Here is a 23,037-nt window from a genome sequence, read left to right on the forward strand (position 1 = left end):
TATTTAGTCCCAGCTGGCTGGCTTTGGTGTGTAAAACACTCTTCAGCCAGCGGGGGCCTTTGGGGTGCACACAGTGGGGTGACAGGCAGCGTTGCCGAAGAGAAAGCACAGCCCTGCCTGGGGTGGGAGGACGTGTGATGACGTGGCCCCACTCAGCGGGAACGCAGGCCTTTAAAAAGCTGAAGAAACAGCCTCAGAGTAAACGGTGGTTCCACGGGAGGAAAGCACACCCAGTCACATTAAAGAAGCCAAACTGTCTGCTTCAAAGAGAAAAGGCAACATCCTGTCGCAGGCCATGCTCTGGCAAAAATGTAAGTGGTTTGGTTGTGGCTGTCAAAGCCAAGCAGGCAGAGGCAGGCTCCAGGACTAGAGAGCTGCTGGCGGGGATGGGAGCACAGGGTTTAGGTTGAGGGCCTGGGGAGCGTAGACGGCTGAGGTGGGCGAGATGGAGCTGGATGGGAAAACCAGTCTGTCAGAGGTGATGCTCATTTTCCAACTTGGGGGAACGAACTAGTGTCCCAAGGTGGGACAGCTCATTGCCTCTCCGGTTCTGGGCATGAATCACTGAGGTGAGGAAAGGGCAGTTTATGATTCATGAGACGGAAACCACAGATGATATGGGTTTGGAGCAGTTCTTCACGTGAGGGCCTTTGCTTTCATGGACACCTGCTCTTCCGCTTGTTAGTTCTGGGGGTCCGTTTTGACCCGAGTTCTGCCGAAGGTGGTTCCCTCCTATGGATGTGCTGGGATGGGATGGAAGCCCAGTTGTGGGAAGCCTGTCTTCGCTGCTTCTCTCCGGCTTCTTCCTTTTTTATGTGGCATGGCTCGTTCTGTGTTCCACTGCAAAGGACCCGTGGGTTTATCTTTGACCTTGATTTTTATCCCTGGAGTTGAATGGAACAACTGTGAGCTGTATGTTCCGTTCTGTGGATTGAAAAGAATTGTGTGTTATTGATAATGGAACCCACACAGACATTATCTACAACATTCATTTCATGAGGTAAACAAAGTCAACTGAATAATCTCACAAAAGTCGAACTGCACTTCCTCAAGTAAAGTTATTATCAACAAATTTTCCTATCTTTCTTTGTTAGAGGATTAATTCCATAAAATGCCTTTCATTTAAGTATACCATTCCTCAATCAAATTTATATGATAATCCAGATTAAAATTAAAAGAAATTTTGTAGGGCTTTATTTTTAAAAAGAAAATCTGAAAATATCACTTCATTGATCAAAATGTGACATGCATTATCACTAACTCACTGTTTTATTTCTCAATCCCAAGTTCTCTGGAATTGATTTTTGTTATTCATAGGTGACTCAGAGGAGCAATTTCAACATCTCTCAGTTTACAAAGTCCTATCATTGATATCAGCGAGATTTAATTTTTAAAAACAAAAAGAAATTAGCCTTAATTTGATTTCAAGAGTTTTAACCACCTCTTCTAGTTCGGGTAGCATGGGACTCGTGCTGGAAGGTGTCCAAAGTAAAACGTTGTCCTTCTGGAAGCAGAGTGTCAGTCACACCATTGGAAATGCTGCAAGGACCTAGGCATATGGGTCTGAATGTCTTCTGGGGCCTTTCTTGCTTGAAGTTTTGTGTGAGCACTTTTATAAAACCCCCCCCCCCAAAAAAAAACCAAAAAAACCTCTTACAGTTTGCATATTTAAAATGGGGGTAAGAATAATCCCACTGTGTTTAGCTGTCCTTAAGACACGGATAGTGCCACCAGAATGATGCCAGTTGCCCTGGCTTGACATTAGCTCCTAAGGTGTGGGCTGCTTGCCTACAACGAAGAAGCTGCCATGGTCTCTCAGTGTTGCTGCCCACTGTGTTTTTCTTCTCCAGTGCCTCTTGGGAAATGAACAGATTTTTTTTTTTGAGAGTTTTTGGAGGGCTTGCTTCCTGCTCATACCACGGGGCCAGCCAGGTAGACCAGAATGCACTAGAACAGTGAGAAGGAAACATTCTTGTAAACTGCCCTTGGGGACCTTGGAGGAAATGAAGAAAGGCCTTGTGCAACAGACCTGTCCCTTTACCCTGGACCTAAGGTCATCTGAGTAAGACTTGTGGGAAACCCAGTAAAATCAAGGCAGTGCCATCAGCCCACTTAGAGTCGCAGGCTGAGATGGCAGGGTTTGCAATCAGACACCCGGAGTGCTGAAAAGGCACTTTCTTTTTTCAGAAACCACCCTTCAGGCGGGAGCTGAAATGACTGTACCCAGGGTTAGGAAAGAGTTAAGAAAACAATCGTAGTGCACTTGCCGCCTCCTCCCTGCTTGGCCGTGAATTCCTGTGAGTGGACTCACGGTGAACACAGGCTTTAGTTCAGAAGGGAGAGCAGTGTGACAAAGCTCAGACCTGTTGACACTGGGATATGGAAGCCTGGAGGTCCCAGGTCTGGGTGTCATCTGGATGGAGAAGTTGGTCCATCTGCAGACTTTTTCCTTCTACCCTGCACTGGCCGTCCCTGTCTCATGTAGAGGAGCTAGGACAGCATGGTAGGACCAGCTGGGAACAGCTTGAGCACTAGACAGGGCTGGCTCTGACTCTTGGCCTCTGACTGAGTAATCTCATCTCTTACCGTGGGGATTTGAACACCTGCCTCACCAAGTCTTTGTGAGGATTAAAGTAGAGCCTGTACCTGCCTCTGGCCAATATGCCTGTACTTACTGGGGGCATCAGCTTGGGCTTTATGTTAACAGTTGGTTATAGAACATTCTATTTTGTATGCAAGCAGTTTCCATAAAGTTTGCTCTTCCTCTGCTAAGCTAAAAAAAAGTAAGTTAATATACAGAGTAATGCATTTCATCATGGCATCGTCATAATATGTGTCATTATACTTTGCTCTCATCTGCTCCCCACCCACATGTCCCTTCCTTTGCTAAACTTATGTTGATGTAATTATTACAGCACTCCATTATAAAATGTTAACTGTAACAATTAAATTTCACATGAGTTAGCATGGCAGCTGTCGGGCAACTATTAAAACCGTCAGTTTGCTCAAAGTGACAAAACCTAGGAAAATGATATAAAATTGCATTGAGCATGCACAAGGTTAGAGGCTGAATTCGGCAAGGCACTAGCTTGCTCAAACATGAAACACTAACTTCTAAAGCAATTTGATTCACATATTTTCAAATGGAAGTGACCAATATTACATGAGTGGAAAAATGTGTTTTTCAGTTCAAGGTCATATTTTAAACTCTTATTAAAGTTTCAAGAATCTGGAGATTATTTTATCTAGATGTCATTTTTTTATTGAAAGGTTGAGCGTAGAAAAAAAACGAATGTAGGCAAAGCGGACCTCATGTGCCCAATAAGCAGCCACAGCGGTCAGTTAATGCCTTCCTTCTTCGAACGTGCCATAAGCCTATATCTGGCCCATCAGGCTGTGCCAACATCCCTGTTGTATATCTTTTCTTAACCTCCAAAGAGTTCTGTCCAAATATTTTTGAGTGATAGAATCTAGCTGCATTCTCCAAGGGTCTACAACACAAGTCTTCTAATATGGCCACTGTGCCAAATCGGGCTTATTGTCTATCTTTATAATAAAGTTTTATTGGAACACATCTGTGTTTCTTGATTGGAATATTTTGCAGGACTGATTTTGCTTTATCAGCAGAGTTGTAGAGCTGTAATGTTAGTGTGTGAGCCTATCTGGCTCTTTAGAGAAGGAGTTTGCTCACCTCTCCCCTTAGATGCCTGGTTGGTACTTGAGGCATTCATTTCCCCAGGTTACTCGGCATCTTGGTCTTGTATAGTGTTAGCATCAATGGTAGACAAAGCATGTGATCAATTCATTCAGTAGTTTGTTAATGACAAAAAAATCTAATTGATTAAAAATCTTCCGGAGAAGCGATGAAACAATATGTAATAAACTGAGTATCACTTGTTGGAAAGGGGAAAAAAACTAAAAAATGAGATTTTTATCATTGTTTCTTGTATTAAGGAAAGATCTGTGAGAGTGAAAGGCAGGACTAGCTGATTTTTCTTCATACTGACTGGTTGTGTCAGGTACTGAGACGTTGGCCATGTTGTCACTGTAGTTAAGGCAAGGGGCACCTTAGACACAGGAACTAGTTACTACCAAATCATTATATCCATGTGCCTTTCTCAGACATCTGGATCAGATAAGAGAGGTTTAATAGATAAACTAGGGACTCATAACTCTCACTATTAATGAATTCTACTTTTAGGATTTATCTTAGAGTTTCACTAACTTGGAAATATATTGTTAAGGGTAATATATTAAATATATTGTTAAGACTAAGGGCTATACATGTGAATTTTGGAAACTTGAAACTATCTCATGCATAAATTCAGATATATTTAGAGCAGGAAGTAATTTAAACTATGTGGACAACCTCTAACTTTTCTGTTCTAAGACGCAGCCTTTGTTTAATGAGCTCAGTAAAGACCTTCCCTTACCGAGCTTGTGTGCTGAGTTCTTACTGCTAACAAGAGGGATCCGAAGGAAAGATGTAAATTCATAGGCTTTTTTATTTTTATTTATTTATTTATTTTTTATTTTTCGAGACAGGGTTTCTCTGTAGCTTTTGGTTCCTGTCCTGGAACTAGCTCTTGTAGACCAGGCTGGCCTCAAACTCACAGAGATCCGCCTGTCTCTGCCTCCCGAGTGCTGGGATTAAAGGCATGCGCCACCACTGCCCGGCAATTCATAGGATCTTTATGTGAAGGTATATTGGGGAAGACACACATCTCTGAGGGAGAGATGAACAGATCTCTAATAAGCCCAGGCAGAGAACCAACGACAGACCAAAGTCATAATTCTACCCAAGAGTAGGTTGGTGATATTATGGGTTTATACGGCTTATTTATAGAAGCATGGCTGACTCCCAAATATCTGTATCACCAAATCTTCCTACCCTAGCATGGGTAATGACTCCCCTAAATCTGTGCAAATTGAGCCCCTTTACTCAGTCCTTTCTTTCCTAGTTTGGTCTAGCACCTCCTGAGACTAGTTCTCACTGGGAAAGAAGGACATACAACTGGAGGGTAGGGGCTCAAAATGAATGAGTGAAGGGCCTGATCAGGTGGTGTCTAATGGCTTTTCCTCCCCTTGGCTTCTGTGGTACAATGCGAAAAAGCTCAGTCTTGTGCAGGTCTTATGGATTCTTACTGAGATGGGAATGTAGCACCCAGAAAACAGTGTTCCACAAAACAAGAATACAGTTTTATTGGTAAAAGAGTAAATGATTTCCATGGTGAACATTTTCCTTGTCTTCCTATTTTACTGAAGAAAGATGTCAAATATGTATCCCTAATTTTCAATGTTTACCAGCTCAGAAGTACCAGCTCATACATGCAAATCTGTTCTTTTATGAAGAGTTAAGAAGAAAAAAATCAAGGTTGTCTGCCCTTGTCTACTGAGTCTGGTTTGATTCATTAGGAAGCTCTGTAAACATTTGCTTTTGACTTTCTCAGTACCAAGTAGGTATATGAGGATCCCATCCCCTCCTCCGACTTTCCTACAGTAGTTTAGTTTGTAGTTGAATGAAGATGTTCACTAATTTCTCTTGATAGCTAGCTACCCAAACCAAAGTTGGGTAATTGATTATGATTGTTTGGATAACTCTTCCCTTATGGCATCCTTAGTAACTACTCTAGTTTCCTCGTTTTTAGGAAGAACGTCTTGGTAAGAGTGGGAATGCCTTGGATGAAAGAACCTTCTCTGAAGTCCCTGTGCCTTGGTTGTATGAGGTCCTGTGAACAGAGGCATTCATTATTCTTGCACTCATGATACATAGATTATACTTCCAAATCTACAGATAAAAGGGCTTGGGTTCTTTCAGCCAGCTATATAACCACTGTGGAATTAGTCTTTTCCTAGCCCAGAGACTGAACTTAGGCTCTAATTGCTGAGTTTTCTTACGTCCCTATTTAAAATTTTTTTTTTTTTAAAAAACAGAGGTTCTTAAATTAGTAGAAAGGAGTCTTCTATGTGCCCAGAGCATTTCTTTTCAACGTTAGCTATATACTGGGATGTTTAGGGGCAGGGGAGATTTCAGTAATATTGATGCTTCGATCCCATCCCAGGAACAGAAATTGTGGGTATATATTAAGATTCAGTTTTCCCTTCATGGGTTATGGTAGGTGTTTACTATTGTGCTTAGCAGGAGGTAATACTAAATTCATAGCACAACTTGAACTAGAAAAAGATATGAGAATAAATATTGTTTAAGCTTTTGAGGCCTGGGAAATGTTGAGACAGAAAAGAGAGGAGAAGCCGGGCGGTGGTGGTGCACGCCTTTATCCCTGCACTCGGGAGGCAGAGGCAGGTGGATCTCAGTGAGTTCGAGGCCAGCCTGGTCTACAGAGCGAGTTTCAGGACTGTTATATAGAGAAGCCCTGCCTTGAAGAAAAGCAAACCAAACCAAACCAAAAAACAGAACAAAAAGCTGAGAGAGAGAGACAGAGAGACAGAGAGACAGAGAGAGAGAGACAGAGAGTGAGAGGCAAAAGAGTTGGAAATAGAAGCACATTTTAATCATTTTTTCATTATACCATGCTCGCACAGATTCATATATACCGTATTTCCATCCAATAAGGGAACTTCTAGAGGTTAAGGAATAATGAGTAAACTTTCTTCCTGGATGATTTTAATGTGAACTATTGCTGGTAGTTGAAATTGATGGCCTCTTATATATTGTTGATCTTTGTGGTAGTATTAACAGAAAGTGCTCAGGTCTTCTGATCGTGTTAAATGGCAGCTGTGGGCTGGGGTGTGGAGCACTTACTTGGTGCCCCTCAGAATATGAATTCTCTATTGGATCAGTTTGGGTGACATTTGGTTGCTAACATAAAGAAGTGACATAATAGGAATTTAAGTAAGATTCTGGACTGTACTTCTTGTTACTTAAAAGAAGTTCATAGTAGATTTCCCAGGACCCTGTCGGGTCTCTGTACTATCAACAAGATTCTGGCTTATTTTGTCTTTCTATTCTGATGTCTTCAGCATATGACTTTTGTCTTCAGAATTTCCTGATTGCCACTAACTCGGGTCACCACATTGGTATATACATATATATCTAATTCATTACTGTCCCTTCTCCTAACAGGCAACCTTTTTTGACATCTCATGGCTACCCCATCTACAAGGGAGAAGAACATAATTATTTAGATGGGCATGTTTCCAGCTCAAGGGCTGCTAAATAAAAGGAACAAGCGGCATTGGATGTGACAACTGTCAGTCTTTGCCACACTTTGTACTCTTTCATCTGCTTCTTATAAAAAGGCCATGACATGGGTCCCATTATAAGATGCTCTTAAATATTATATTAGTAACTCACCTATGAGATAAAATTCATCTAAAACAGACCCAAAATATTGATGTGCTAAGCTGCCCTGCTCCCTGCCACCAAGTTGGGCTACCTCCTAGGGCTTAGGAGATGTGTTTGGTGAAAGCAAAGGCTTTCTATGTTAGATAAAGGCCAACAGCAAGATAAAACACAATAGCCCACAGATGACTGCTCAGACATTCAGGATTCTTTTATAATGTGTTTACTTATTGGAGAGAAAGCTATTGTGAGTGGGGTTTTATTTAGAGCTGTAAAGGAATATTGCTGCTCTTTGTTTGCTTTTAGGAGTTTAAAGATCAGCTTCAGGGTCAAGCAGATACGAGTTTCAGATCTATGTCTTACTGGTTGTTGTTCTGGGATGTCTCTTCTCTTTCTGTATACACACCAAGGATGTGGTTCTTCCTTCATGGGCTGTGGTGGGTGTTTACTACCTTTCTTGGCAGTAAACAAACACCCAGTAAAGTAGCTGTTACTATTATTATTTTCCCTCACTAAGGGCAGAGTTTATGCAGGCTAACTATAGATTATAATCTGTGAGTTTGATATTACTTGCAAAGCTGTAGGGTGCCTATTCCTGGAATTAATAACAGGACTCAGGATCAGGGTCAGTGCCGATGTCTAAGCTGATCAGTTTGAGACCCATTTGTTCATGACTTCCTTACCACCCTCATCAGGTAGTGTGGGGCTTATAACTTGTGTTTGTTTTTTAATTCACAAGTTTGGACTGAGGTATTTATAAGTAGGTTATGAGGAGAACAGCACTTGAAATGGTCAAGAAATAGCGCTAATGATACTGAAAACCGAAACAGCAATGTGTTGCCTCTTTTTTTTAGTAATGGTTTCATTAGCAGTACTTGCCGGGAAAAGGGGGCAGCCAAAGACTTATAAGCCATAATCATTCTCAGACTAGGTGCCGGTGCCCGAAAGGAGTCGATCACCATCCAGGAAAACTCTATTACCATTTAATCCAGTAGAAAGAATCAAGCTTTTACAGAGAAGGGAGACGATAATAAATATTCTTAAAACATCCTAGGAGCAGCAAATGTTGAGGAGCTGGGAAAGAAAGGACAAGAGGAAAAGTGTTGAAAACAATGAGTTTTAGTACTGGATGAGAGGAAAGAAAAGTGTGGGGGAAAAGTCAGCCATATTATCACTATGCTGTGCTTGCATGTGCTGGGCATCCGGTCTAGTGATGTAACTCCTAGATAAATGAAGCAATGAAACAAATTATCTTCAGCAAATGGGAAGATGGGATCAGTGATGATGCCATGGGACATGTGTAGGTCATGAAGAACATGTGATGATTATTAGGTTCACTGATTAGGTTCTGGGAAATACTGTGGCATTTTAGCATCAGGATAAAAAATCCAAGGATGTCTAGGCTCATAAATGCCCATAAATGCTGTTGATATTCTCTCTTCAAATCAAATGTCTTGTGGGATCCTAACATGAACGTCAAGATGAAGCATCTCTGGGGTGGGGATGCCCAGAGATTGCCTTGTTTGTTCATGTCCTGATTTCCTTGCCTCTTAGGCACTTGCTGGCATCTTAATCTTGTCCTAGGGGTCTTAAGGGCTCTAGCCAGCCCCTCCTCCTTTGACGAAGAGACCTGAGAGCTAGTCACAGGTTCTAGGCTTACAGAGTGAGTCACTGTGAAGCATGTTGGTTTTCATGAAGCTTTGCAGCTGCGAAGGTCATGCCTTCAGTCATGTGGGTTTCTGGAGAATACGGAAGGAGGCAATTTCTTAAAAACATGATCTAGTGACATGTTTCTCAGACTTGATATTATAATAACCACCCCTCCAGTGACCGTTATAAGGGAGCCTCCCATATTATTAGGGCCTCTGGTTAGTTAGTAAACCCGAGAACTGTCACAAAATCCCATCTTGACAAGTTATGTTTTCCTTCATGAGGCAGTCACCAGGACAATTTTCAAACCCTACACCACTCATGAGCCTTGAGACTGGGCACTTGGACCTGATCCTTAAATACAACCCCTGCCGCATCCTTGAAGAGAGTAGTCCTTACCTAAGAATCTCAGATAAAAACTAATTTCTTTTATAAGACTCGCTTTAGCCTTGGAAAACTAAAACTAGGTATTAGGCAAGAAACTAACCACTGTGCATCCACCTGCCTCTTTAAGCTGCCCAGCCACAGATTTTTCTTCCTGACCCATATTGGATCAAGTCAATAATTCTAGATTTATATCTTTATTTAATAAATGAAGATGAATTCCTCTCATCTGCTTTATCCCTCCTGATGGAGTTGCTTTCCTCTAGAATTTAGGTTAGCAGTAGGTTGGGTAGGTTCAATGTGGGACTGATGGTCATGAGTTCTCAGGTTAGGCCATTACACACACACACATACGCTGCTTTGAGGCTGCTGCTCTCTGTGAAGTGGAAGTAATGTCCAATTTGTGAGCCAGGAATCTCCTTTGCTCTAACAGGTGACACAACCCTTACACCCCCTGAGGACTACATTCTAGAACTGTATTCCTTGTATACATAACCACATATACACGATGCGATATGTGTTTCTAGTTATCCAGACCCACTGAAGGAATATCTACAACCCAGCCTTAGCTGTGGCTATGTCCCTGTTTTTTAGAGACTCTTAGGGATTCCTTAAGGAGTAGCTAGCATCTGAGGTCAGGACGAGGGCATAGCATCACACTTTGTCTCTCACCATTTAATTACTAGCACTCAAACGTATCCAAGGTATTTCCCCTCAGAGGCAGCTTTAAAAAGTCTTAAATAGGCTACAGCCCAATTGTCTAGTGGCTTTTAAAGACAGAAATATGCTTTGCTTATGTAATTTTTACAAAAACCGATGCCAGGCTTTCGTCTCCTGATCAGGGTTGTTGTCTTTCAGTGAGGTCTTTGGTCAATCTGTTGCTATCCTTGGCTTCTCTGTCTCCTCAATAAGGCTTTCCTTGGGGACGTTAGGCCCAGATAGTTGAAGATGACTTCCAGGAGCATGATAAAGACAAAGTGAGACAGGTTTTGTAGGTAGCAGGGTCCTGGGTATACTCAGACATTTAGTCTCAGTAGGCAACAAGGTAAGGTGGGTGACAGTGACTTTTTGCTTGGCCCCTATTATACACCACACATGTCAGTGCATACATAATCTTCACAGCCCTTTTAGACAGACAATATTGTTCTCATTTTACAGATGGAGAAACTGAGGGTTACACAACTAAGTTACTTGCTGAGGGTCACACAGGTAATAAACCACAGTAGCAAGCTTCCACGCTAGGTCTGCCAGGTCCTAATCAGTACCACACTGTATCTCAATGCAAAGGAACTTTGCATGACACTGGACTTTTCTTCCTCTTTCAATTGAAATAGGTCCACCCCAGATGAAGGTGGGCAATGATTTCATCAAGGGTGGCTCTACACTGACTTAAAATAACAATCACTGCAAATTTGAGTCTCAGAAAGTGACACGCAAGGGCTGGGCAGATAGTTTGGTTGTCAACGTTCTCGCTATGCTAGTATCAGTACTGACTTTGATCCCCAGAACTGACATGGTGGCATGTGCCTCTCATCCCAGTGCTAGGAAGGTTGAAGCAAGAAGGGATCCTCTGGCTAGTCAGTCTAGCTGGATCAATAAGTTCTAGGCCAGTGAGAGATCCTGCCTCAAAAAGAAAAGAAAAACAACTACGGTAGATGACATGTAGGTTGAACTCTGGGCTTCATGTGCACCTATACACACATACTCATCCCCGGATCCTTCACAGACATGTACACACAAGAAAAAGGAAAAGAAATTAGCACCTGAGCCTGAATCTTGATGGGGCTGTTCTTCTCCCAGGCTAATCACGCAAGGGCAGACAGCAGTTGTGGAGACATCCTGAGGGTCTATCACTTTGAGTATCTTGGCTGAGACTCATTCTCTTACTCATACTCATGATGAGGCCCAAGCCACTGACCCCGGGTCAGTCTCTGCACTGGAGAGAGAACTGCCTGTCATGCCTCTTGTCTCTCTTCTCTTCATACCGTCCCCAGAGACAGCTTGCTGCCCATTCAAGCCTTACTGAATCAAGTGGAAGCAGAAGTCAGAACTCTACAGTTCTGAAACGGATATAGCTTCATCACAGTTTGCAATTTGAGATTTGCTTGTGTGATTGTTTCATTAAAGTCTGCATATCCCACCTGAGTAGATGGCAAGTTCCCTGAGGGCCGGGACCTAGTCTGATCTGCTCAACAAGTATTTGCCAGATAAATGGTGTACCAGATGTCTCTTGGTCTTGACCCCGGATCAGAGACGTGGTATATCTGAGATAGGAACCCTTTCTGCTCTGATGACCCTAGTTTCTATAAAAGGCAGGCAGATGCAGCTGGTTTCTCAGGTGGACCTATCTGCTGTCATTTCAGTAGAAAAATACCCAAAATAAAACCTTGCCAGGAATTGAGTCTCTCAGTTCTTGTCACTCCTCATGTGAGCAGACTTTTGACAAGTTTCTTGCGGAGGGCTTTATCACCTGGAAACCACCATTTTTTTTTTTTGGAAGAATTGGTCATCAAAAGAGACCAGTCACATGGTCCAAGCCAGTATTCCAACTAGAGGAAGAAGAGCTGGGATTGGCTCAGGGACCTTTAAATGACTGAACTTCAGTGATACATAGAGAGAAAAATGGGGCAGTTAGAGGCAAGAGGAGGGTGTGTGGCGAGGAAAAAAATGGGCTATGTTGGAATCAGGTCTTGATTTGCTTGAGGACACTGCTCCTGGTGAATGCAGCCATTGGCCGATCCATTGAACATATCGAAGGCGTCACCCTCTTCATCAGTCGAAGAAGGGGAGGAGAGTATCAACTATATCTCTTGTTTGTTTCAGAGGTTGTAGTGCAGCCCCCCATAATATTGTTTCTGTCAGAGGCTCTGAGAACCACACTACAGAACTTCATGAAAACGTAGGTGAGGATTTCAGGATTTCCGGGAGTTCAGATTATGACCTGGAAACATACGGACTACCGCCACCCATTCATTCAGCATTAAGTAGGTGCGCATACAAAGATGTCTGCATCAGCTTTCTGCACCCGCTGTTCCACAGTGGATTTGGAAAGAGGGTGGACAGGTGGCATGGAAGGCACAGTGGGCACCAAGTGGGCGGTGGTGTTTGTGAAGAGAGATTCAAGGAACCTCGCCAACCAGAAGACTCCATGCCAGAGACCCATGGCTGGCTTTGCCTGAGGTCATGGGGTGGGCTACCTGTAATTCAAAGCCTCTATGAGGAAGCACCCTAGGCAGAAGCTGGTAAGTCAGGATGGGCTGAGCGTGAATGGGTTTTCTTTTTCCATCTAATGCAATGAGAGGAACGCCTGTCGGGGTCACGCTGGGTGGTCGTGCTGTGGTCTCTATGACTTTCTTGAGACAGCATGTTGTCCTTATTGGGTAACTTTGGCCCAAGGTCTGGCGTCCTATGACTGCGGTCACCATAGATAGCATCAGACAACACTCATCACCTGTTGTTTCCCAGGGCCCCTTTTTCCCCTCTCCGAGTTTGAGAGGCTTTCTTAGTGACTCCTCGTCCTTTCCCCAGTGGGTTCACCTGTGGCTGATGACTAAACACGGCAGGACCAATGGGGAAGGAAAGTGATTTCTTGGGGGGGGGATCGTCTCAGGGAGGGCAAGCAAACCACTGATTCCTTCCTCTTCTCTGACTTAGCCAGACCCAAACACCATTTTGGGGATCTCATGATAGAGACCTCTCATTGTTTGCTCCCTGGCTGCACTAGCAGTCGTACAAGCAATATCATATCATATCATCATATCATATCATATCATATCATATCATATCATATCTTCTCTCAGATCTTCTAGATAACTTTTATATAGTCATGTCCCCAGCCCTTGCCTCTTTCCACACCCTCCATTTTCCTTTCCGTCTTGAGTATTATATAGATTACTGGAATGTATAAATGGAATGTTTATTGTTCCCCTCCGTGGACTCTCCTGCTTCAAGCATTAGTGACTAGAAAGCCCATATTTACATATACACAGGAACGTTTTGTTGGCTTACATTTTTTTTAAAAGGAAATTTTGTGTAAATTAGGAGGGAAAAACCTTTCTGTAGTATGTCAAGTCCCTCTGAATAAAGAACAAAGCCTATCTTCCTGTTTAGAAAAAAAAACCAGCCACTGTCCATAAATGAAAACAGCAACTTTGAAAACTCTGGTGGTGAACTTCGCGCTAAGAAGAGCACCTGCAGTAGCGTTTCAGTAGGGGATGTGAGCGAGCCTGTGGCCTACCTGATCTCATGCTTCCCAGAAGACCTCAGCTGTCTCAGGCCACCAAGACAAACAAGGCTCTTCACGTTAAAGTGTCAGCAATTTTTCAGAGTTTGTTTTCGGTAGAAGCTAGGGCAAGTTCATTAGCCCCGGGCTTGTGGTCCTATTGTTGAATTATTTGTTTTGGTTTTGCTACAAGCACAGAGAGCATTAGTTGTCCTTCACCTTAATGAGTTCTGTTTTCTTTTGGATGACATCGAACACCAGCAGCGAAAGAAAACATTCACAGTGGTTGTTGGGAGTGATTCAGACAGTGTCTTAAGTGATAGTGTGTGTCCTGTGACCTTCTCATCTAGGTGGCTTTTATCGTTCAAAGTGGCCCATGTGGCTGTAGTCTTGAGGTTTAACTCATTTGGGACTGAAGCCTGAACAGCCTGTCAAGCAGGGACAGAAAAGTTCCTAGAGCTGTGAGGATGCCTGTTCTATGGATCCCTGGCGGTGTAAATTCGTGCTTAACCTATATGTTACACAGTTTTTAGGGCAGAGCTCTTAATGGTTGTCCAGTCTGCTGGCAACCCAAGGGGAATCTCAATGGCAGAGGCACGGATCTTCTCTCCGGAAACACCTATCCGACATGAGTTCTTTTAAAGCTATACTGAAAGACAAGTTACTGATGACCAGGACCTGGCGACTAGCTCTTTAGTTGAGCAGTTTGTGCGCTGTGGTTTGCATAGGGTTATTAAATAAATAGGTGCTGAGGATTTTGCATATTTCCTTAGTGAGATTTTATTGTGCTGTCATTGAGAAAACCAGAATGCCATGCTTATTCAACTCAGTAGAAACCTGTGTTCTCTCCGCCTGGTGGAGCGTGAGCATTGATGCCAGTGTGCATCCGGGGACTGTGGGATGTAACTTGTTGGCTTCAAACTACAGTGCTGTGCACCTTCAGGTGGAATGGCAGCCATAGGACTCTTCTTTATGTGACATGCAGTTCTCTCTCTCTCTCTCTCTCTCTCTCTCTCTCTCTCTCTCTCTCTCTCTCTCTCTCTCTCTGTGTGTGTGTGGCTGGGGAAGCGCAACGCCCCCTGCTGACTGTTCACACCTCCATATCTTTTTCTGCTAGTTTCAAAAAAAAAAAAAGGAAGCTCTCTCTGTGACCAAATGTGTGGGTTTCCCGTCCGCTAGACTTTTAAAACTCTTCTTTCCTCCCTGGAATACCACAGGCAACCGGTGGCCAATGGTAAAGAAAGGCAGTGTGGTGAACTCCTGTGCAAAGAGACTCCCAGAGGTTCATGTTCGGCTAGACTGGTTTTCCGTTGTGGTGGATTTTTTTCAAGCCCACAGAAGCTCCTGGGGTCTTCACAACACAAGAGGAATGCTGAGAAAGTTTCAGGCTTCCTTAGTGTGCTACTCAGAGCAGCAGTGTGACTGACAAATTGTTAAACGCTCTAGTTAGTGCCAGTCCAGGCTTTCCTCATCTCTGCTGATATGGTATTATTTCAATTTCTACTTTATTTTCTTCAGATACTATTTTAAAAAATTGCCATTTTAGATTATGTTAATATTTTGTTGAAAAAGTCATGAGCTATTTCAGCACAGTCATTGGAAAGGTAGATCAGTTCAAGGACTCAGCAGCCCCAAGCCAAGGTAGCTGTGACTTTGGACAAAGTCTTTTCTTGTTCTGAATTTCTATAGTGAGCTCAGCTCTGGTGCTGGCAATAGCTGAGATCACAGTGTTTACTAGGGGATTGTGCCGATGATTACTTTCCATAGATTAGTGTGAAAGGCCCCAACTACAGCTTGTCAATTTACAAGTATCCTTGCCTATTGAGCTTCCTAGGGGACCGTCTTGATGTTTTGGCTTCTGATGTCCCAGGGAGCTCAGGAGAGACACCTCAGAAACAACCCCACTCTTGCCTGCTCAGATGGCCTCAGTTACCAGATTCCTTATCCGCTGGCTGCAGACCCAGGGCTGTGGGAGCACCCCAGCTGCACTAGACCAGGACTTTTACATTCTACCAGAACACATCTGTTAATTCTGTGTGTCCCAGAGATGATGAGACATTAGAGGCCAGTACACTGTCTTCGCAGCATCTCCCCAAAGATTTCTTAGATTTTAAAGCAACAGGGGCCAGGAAATCCTGACTTCGCAAGATCTGGAAGTGTACGGCCAGTCCTTTTCTAGTCAAGCGCACGGTGTATCCAGTTTCAAAGATGAAGTAGAACTAGAGAAGGAATGGGACCTGGAGGCCTCTAAGCCCTTTCCCAGAACTGTACATGCAAATCAGAGGTACCTGGAACACATTCCTGTCTCTGATTTGGGCTGAGGTGTTATGTGTAGTGCTCCTAGAATAAATAATGAGGTTTAGGTCGCAGGTGGGAGAAGGTCTAAGTATTTGCTCTGGGAGCACAGCAGCTCAGGCCAGGCTCTATGCCTGAGGAACGGAAGGGAACCTGAGAGGAGGCACGCAGAGATTGGCTGTCATGTCTGCGAGGAAAGCTGATGTGGAGAAGAATGATTCTGAGGAGGCAACAGAATGAAGCAGAAGCAGAGGCGCCTGTCCCGTCTCTCCTGGCAGTCATACACACTTCTGTCTGTGGGGAACGCTCAGCAGGACTCTGCAGACGAGGTGTGCAAGCAGCACTCATGCAGGAGAAATGCAGTCAGAAGGAAGATTGGGGCTAAAGGCATGTCAATGAAAAATTAAAAACATCTCTCCATCTTACAGATAAGGAAACGGAGGCCTAGAGTCATTACATAAATCTGGGAATTCTCTACTAATAAGTGACAGCCCATATTTGAATGCAGCTATTTTGGGCTCTTAAGTCTGTTGTCATTGCTGTTTTGAACAAAGATGGCGGTGGTCTCGGGCCACAAATGCTATGCTGGCTCTTCATGGTACGCACTCTTACCTCAGCCCAAACCTCTCATCTCATTGGTAGGTGTTTCATTGCTTACTTTCTCTGCTACACACACACACACACCATTTTCTAGTTGATTCTGCACCATGATCAGGTAGGAAACCATACCATAGATAGGTCTGACGCCTAGTCTGAGGAGCGGGGTTCTCTCATTGTCTGCCTCTGAAGCTCTTGGTTCGACTCCACTGGCTGACTATGTATGACTTCTTTGCCTTCTGGTCTTCAAGACCAGATCATGCTGGTGCTGAGTGCCTAAGAGCCTTGTGGGAAGTCTTGGGCAGAGTTGTTATCAGTATCAGCTGGGTGTTTACTGAACAAAGTTCAGTCAAGGCAGCCCAGTGGATCCGGGTTGAACAGATACCCAGGCTTCCGGGCCTTTGATACAAAGCCTGGGTCCCTGGGCCCTTATCTTTGGAGGATAATGGGCTCCTTGTGTGAGTCCCAGAGGCCATTGCTTCTTGATCTTGGATGACCTAGATCTTGGCCTGCCTTCCATGGGCCTTTCCATCTACATGCATAGGTTGTCTCTGATCTCCCAGGCAAGGGAAAACCCTATGCCCTAACTCGGGTTTTGTTGATGCTTTGGATTCTTGGATATTTTGTCAAAAGGAAAAGGAAGCGTTCTCCTAGAAGCAAGGTGGACACCCCTTCTAGGACACATGAATCAGCATTGTCTCATGCTCTGAGAATCACCAAGGACCTGGCACACACACACTTTTTTCAGTCCATTAACTCTAAATGTCTATGAGAGGTAAGAGGATAATAAAAAGAAGGATATTTGAAGCATCGCTCAGATGATTTAGCAAACATCCAGGACTAAGAGCAAACATCCAGGACTAAGATTATAGAGAGCTTAGTCATGTCTGCCACTCGGGGAGGCAGAAACGATGAGGCACAATATCTTGAGAAGTTTCTAATCATGTTGGAAGCATTTTAAACTCATACAGACAAGAATAACTAATCATTACCTAGCAGGCTGTAAATTTATTGAATTTGGGAGGAAGATGGTATAGCTCAGTGGTAGAACACTTGCCTAGCATGTCCAAGGCTCTGGCTTGTACCCACAGCACCAACAACCCAAAAAGAAGGAAAACAAGAGAAATCCTGTTTGCTAAATGACTGTTCTGTAACTGATTTTATATGATACATAAACCTTATTTTTTATGTACCACACCAAGTTACTCTGACCACCATTCATCTGATAAGATACTACAGGTTAAGAGGCTCAGAGAAATTGAATTACTTCATAGGACCACACTGCTAGATTGTGACTGAGATGGGATATGAGTCCAGCTATACCTGACTCAAGAGTTCTTGGTCTGGTTGTCACTATTTACTGCCACCTATGCGAGTGCCAGTCAGCTCCAGATGTGTTGGAGAGGTGGGTGCAGGAACTTCGTGGTCTGCAGAGGTAGGAGAAGTAGCCCCAGAATCCGAATTCTGGTTATCAGAAACAGCAATGAAGATGGGGAGGTGAAGCCTCCCTGGGGATGCTGAGGAGTGTAACCAGGCCTTCTTGTGGGAGCCAGTTCATGTATCATGCAAAAGGGTCAGAAAAATGGGGTTCTGTGGGAAGCCCTGTCACTTTTAGACAAAAGGGACAGGGCTTAATTATTGGAATATAACAGAGCTCCAAAAAGTTTGGGGGCAGAAAGAGTCTTGGAAGAAATATTCTAGCAAGTTTTACAGAGATTTACCGTGCTAAGCACAACTTAGAGAGTTGGGCACTAAAGGAAATGGGCACTTGTGGTTGGGAGCATCTGAGAGGGGCCAGGGGTTCCAGTGATCTTCCTTTTTACAGCTACAGCTCCAGAGCAAGCTCCTGCCCCACCACGGCCATACCAGGGTGTTCGAGTCAAGGAGCCAGTGAAGGAGCTACTGAGGAGAAAGCGTGGCCATGCCAGCAGTGGGGCAGCTGCCCCACCTACTGCGGTGAGGGGCTGTTGTGGGGACAGTGCGTCTGCAGGTGTGTGTGTGTGTGTGTGTGTGTGTGTGTGTATGATGTTGGACTTGTCAGAGTGGCCAGAGAGATAAGACGAGAGTGTTCTTCCCTGATTCATGCAACATCCGTGGGGCATGAACACAGCGGATTACATGGAGAAGGTAGACCCTGGACAAGCTAAACTGGTTGTTCCTCAGGGTGGTGAGGGGAATAGCGGTCCTTCTTGCTTTTATCTATTTTGGGGGAAATATCTGTTGATGAGGTTTGAGGGAGCCAATGGTACACACCATGGTACAAGATGGGGATTCAGGAAATTTCTCTAATTGCATAGCCTTCTTGCTATATTGAAACATAAATCCCTCAAAAAATTCAGATGGTGATAGTTGGGGTGTGGGGTGGGAGACTTCCCCCTATGAGTCTCCTACCCTGGCCCCCTGGGAGTCCCTGCAGAGGGCTTTTTAGAGATAAATCAATATCCATTCTGGTCTTTCTATCCCTTTCCAGGTGGTGCTACCCCACCAGCCCCTGGCAACCTACAGCACAGTGGGTAAGAGCTCTTCTCTGAAGCCTTGGTGTCTATGGGGACCCTCTCCAGTGGAGCCTGCAGTTCTATCATTTCTTTCTTCCTGACAGGTCCTTCCTGCCTTGACATGGAGGTTTCTGCTTCCACAGTGACAGAGGAGGGGACATTGTGTGCTGGCTGGCTCTCCCAACCTGCCCCAGCCACCCTGCAGCCCTTGACTCCATGGACACCCTACACGGAGTATGTGTCCCACGAAGCTGTCAGCTGCCCTTACTCAGCTGACATGTATGTGCAGCCCGTCTGCCCCAGTTACACAGTGGTGGGACCCTCCTCGGTGCTGACCTACGCTTCTCCGCCACTCATTACTAATGTCACGGTATGTCACACAAACGTAGAACCCTGTCTATCCATGCTAATAGCACCCCTTGAGAAAACTCTTGATTTTCTTGCCTATCAATTCCTGTGATAGGGAACAAAGTTCATTGCCATTTCCCAGGGTGACTTGCTCCTATTGCTATTGACTGGAACTATCTATCCCCCACAAAGACATTGTATGCTTGTATTGTCACGTCTTTTACTCTTATGGGTTAGGACATTTCTTGCTTCCAGTCCAAACCTCCCCAGCTACTCTGAAAGTGGTGGGTCTCGATGAGTGAAGATTTTAGCATGTGGTACAGTAGGTGAGATCTGTGTAGGAAGGGTCTGGGTTCCTGTCAGTCCAGAGAACCTAGGGAGTGGCTGTACACTTAGTAATGGAAACTATTATAAGGCTTCTAGGCTGAGCCCAAGTTGATACTATTCATCAAGAAAACTACTTTTGGGTCAAACCCTCCAGTAGGTTTTTGTTTGTTTGTTTCCTGCCATAATGTCCCGTTACCTGTGTTCAACACCCTTCGCCTTTTACTTAGTACCTCTGCGTGTAGAACTTTGACCTCTCTGAATGCACTGCCCACATCTCTAAGATGGGAAAAAAAGGGAGTTACTAGTAAGATGTTGAGTATTGGGACCATGCTTAGCATACAGACAGCACTACATAATGTTAGTTATTAGTCTCGTGGCCATAGTCTGCCAGCCCTGTCAACAAACGACTGCCTTCTAGTGCCTGCTAGGATAGGACGCCTTCCCCATCCTTGGAGAGTGGAGGAAGGTAGTTATACTTTTATATACTTGGTCCCCATGTGTCCAAAAGAATGGGAATCCCTTAAGTGCTTGTGAGGAGAAAAGGTCTAGGAAGCCAGCGAGCTAGTTGACCTACTGGCGACCAGCTCTGCTCTGGTACTGTGGGTAGGAGAGCTGGATGGTCTCAGAGCCCACCCTTGGTGGTAGAGCTTGCCTTAGCTCCCCATGACCCCTCTGTTTGCCTCCAGGGTCCAGTGTCATTCCAGGGTCCCTGATCTCTGTTTCAGAGTGATTTCCTGGCAAGGTTTGTGGGAGTCCTTTCAGGCCACGCCCACCTGGCTATCCCACGAACCGATCTGGGGGTGGAGCTTGGTGAGAGTGAATAGGAAAGAGTTAATTCAACACCTTCCCCAGGCAGTTCGTTTCCATAGCAACGGGCCTGAGGTAGGAAGGTGATTCCAAGCCATCTCAGTCCTGAGGATTCTTTTCATTAGTTATCCTCTTCCATCATCTCTGTCTTCCGCTTCGAGAGGTTCTGTGTATCAAACAAGCTGCATTTATTAAGAAATCATTGTTTGGTCATTTTGTAAATTAGCTCATCAAAGCTGGCTTGAGTTACCACTCAGTATCCCTGGTCAGCAGAGATAAGAGCCACAGTTCTATCCCCTGGCAAGGAACCAGCAGTTACAGTTGACCTTTATAGGTCGAGTCGAAAGGGAAAGATTTTCATTTGGATATTTGAAATAATGGAAGTAGTAAGGGTCTCCCAGGTCCTACTTGGCTTCAAGAAGCTGAGTTAGGGAGCGTATGCTCACATTGAGAGAGAAGAAACTCTGCATGCACTAGATATACACGCCAGCTCACGTGCTGGGGGTTACGGGTCATTGTTCAATAATGAAACTTCCTGAAGCTTTGCTACTCAAACCGCAGTCCCTACACCAGCCACGTTAGCATCCTCTGAGGTCTGACTGAGCTGGGAGGACCCCAGGCACTACTCCAGACCTCTGGGATCAGGATCCATGTTGTGACAAACCCTCAGGAAGCTGAGGGAAAGTCTCCCCCAAACGGTTTTTGCAGTTTGCTCTTAAGATGCAGTGGCAGCTGGGGAGATGATGGGGGGGGCGGGGCAGGGGGAGAGTGAGGATAGAAAGGGGAGGTTTAGGTCATCTGTCTTGCATCTGTCCATGCAGAGAATTTTCTTATCCATCTTCTTTTCTCAGCTGTGGATGAAACCTATAAAATCTCTAATTTATTGAGTGGCAATACCTCATTATTTTTTGTATCTCCTTTCATAGAAAAGTGAAGCTTCCAAATTGGGAAGTTGCTTGAGCATACAGTTAGAAGAGGGATGGACAAGGTTGAAACTGGTCAGGTTCTCCCTTCTAGGAGACTGAGCGGGAGAAAACAAAGCCCCAGTCAGTGAAACATCAGCACCGGGAAGGCAGGGTACAATAGGAGGTCACGCTGGGGCAAGAATGTAGGTATGCATCCCAGAGTTGCTAACCCCTGGTCCTTCTGTGTTTTCCCATCACAGCCAAGAAGCACTGCTACACCTGCCGTGGGGCCCCAGCTGGAGGGTCCGGAGCACCAGGCACCCCTCACCTATTTCCCGTGGCCTCAGCCCCTTTCCACACTGCCTGCCTCCAGTCTGCAGTACCAACCTCCAGCCCCATCCCTGCCCGGGCCCCAGTTTGTCCAGCTTCCCATCTCTATCTCAGAGCCAGTCCTTCAGGACATGGATGACCCTAGAAGGGCCATCAGCTCCCTGACCATTGACAAGCTACTTCTGGAAGAAGAGCAAAGCAACACCTATGAGCTCAACCACACCCTCTCTGTGGAGGGCTTTTAGGGCTGCCCTGCGGCTCACAGCCCTCTCCCTGGAAACTGAGATTTCAGATGAGTTCAGAAGGAGCCTAGCCGCCTGTTTGAAGTGGCTCTTCCCTAGGTATCCCTTCTGCCTAAAGCTGAGTTGTGTTCCTTCTTTTCTCCTCTCTTCCCTTCTTGTTTCCCTTGCCCCCTCCCCAGTTCACCTCCCTCCTTATTTCTTCTTCCAGTTTTCTTTCCTGGAGGGGTAAATTATAGTGGTTTTCTGAGCAGAATCTTATACTGAATGTCACCAAGTCCGCAGCTCAGAGTTTCCCCTTGATGTCACGTCATTAGAAAAGTGCCTCCTGTTTTCTGGTAGCTATAGCATTATAGATCTACCTGTCTGCCATTCTGAAATGCATGGGATCCCACAGGGAGACTGAAGCCACCAGCACCTCCCTGTTGAGTCAGGTATGGACAAGACACTCTCCCATGCCACAGTTTTGTATTGCTCTTCTCAGCCTTGGCTGATCTAAGCAGATGTCTCTGGGCTGGTTGGAGGGGGTGGGACAGGACTATCAGGGTGGCTAGGGACAGTCAGTGAGCAATGAGAGACAGGGCTGAGGAGGAGTGGCACACATACATGTGGTGTGCCTGTGGTTAGAAGGGCAAGAGCAAGGGGAGGCTGAGAAGTGATCCAACTACCTGCAACCAACATTGAAAAAAAAATCACTTTAATGTGGTTCAGCTGATCTTCTCCACAGTAATTGTGAGCAGAGCTGGGCGTGGTCAGCTGGATAATGATGGGCCTGTTTCTGCCCTTCTGCAGGCCCCCTAACAGGACACCAGCCCTTAAACTACCTTTGTCAAGGCGTTGCCAGAGAAACAGGAAAAGACCCTGACACCCAACAATGAGGAGAGGTCCTGTTTAGTCCTTCCATGTGGGCTTTTTTATTCATGCCAGGAATCATCCATCAGCCACCATGAAGTGGCACCGAGGGTGCTTCCATCCAAGGACCACCCTTCTCGGGCTTCTACAGTCCTGGTAGGCAGCCCCATTCGATTTCATTTTAGTTTTTATTTTATTTTTTTGCTGGAGAAGCCAAGCATTTGCTGTGGAGTGTTTTTGCTGTTCCCAGGGCACTCTGCTCCTGAGGAGGATGTGTCTTTGG

The 23,037-nt window shown here is 44.9% G+C and overlaps 1 protein-coding gene across 1 annotated transcript; it reads left to right on the forward strand.

Annotated features, from left to right (window-relative positions):
• The first annotated feature begins 220 nt into the window (after positions 1-220).
• On the forward strand, positions 221-22,805 carry Pou2af1 (POU class 2 homeobox associating factor 1). Its single transcript, XM_057768273.1, has 5 exons — positions 221-311; positions 18,277-18,407; positions 18,922-18,964; positions 19,051-19,316; positions 21,594-22,805. The coding sequence occupies exons 1-5, from the start codon at positions 296-298 to the stop codon at positions 21,906-21,908; spliced, it is 771 nt and encodes a 256-aa protein (XP_057624256.1). The 5' UTR covers positions 221-295; the 3' UTR covers positions 21,909-22,805.
• Positions 22,806-23,037: the final 232 nt, after the last annotated feature.

The sequence above is a fragment of the Chionomys nivalis genome, chromosome 4 (genome assembly GCF_950005125.1).
Source record: "Chionomys nivalis chromosome 4, mChiNiv1.1, whole genome shotgun sequence".
NCBI lineage: Eukaryota > Metazoa > Chordata > Mammalia > Rodentia > Cricetidae > Chionomys > Chionomys nivalis.

Excerpts from the sequence above, each read along its gene's own strand:
- Pou2af1 (XM_057768273.1), top strand. Across the intron at positions 18,965-19,050 it reads GGCAACCTACAGCACAGTGG|GTCCTTCCTGCCTTGACATG; the intron begins GTAAGAGCTCTT and ends TCTTCCTGACAG. Across the intron at positions 19,317-21,593 it reads CACTCATTACTAATGTCACG|CCAAGAAGCACTGCTACACC; the intron begins GTATGTCACACA and ends TTCCCATCACAG.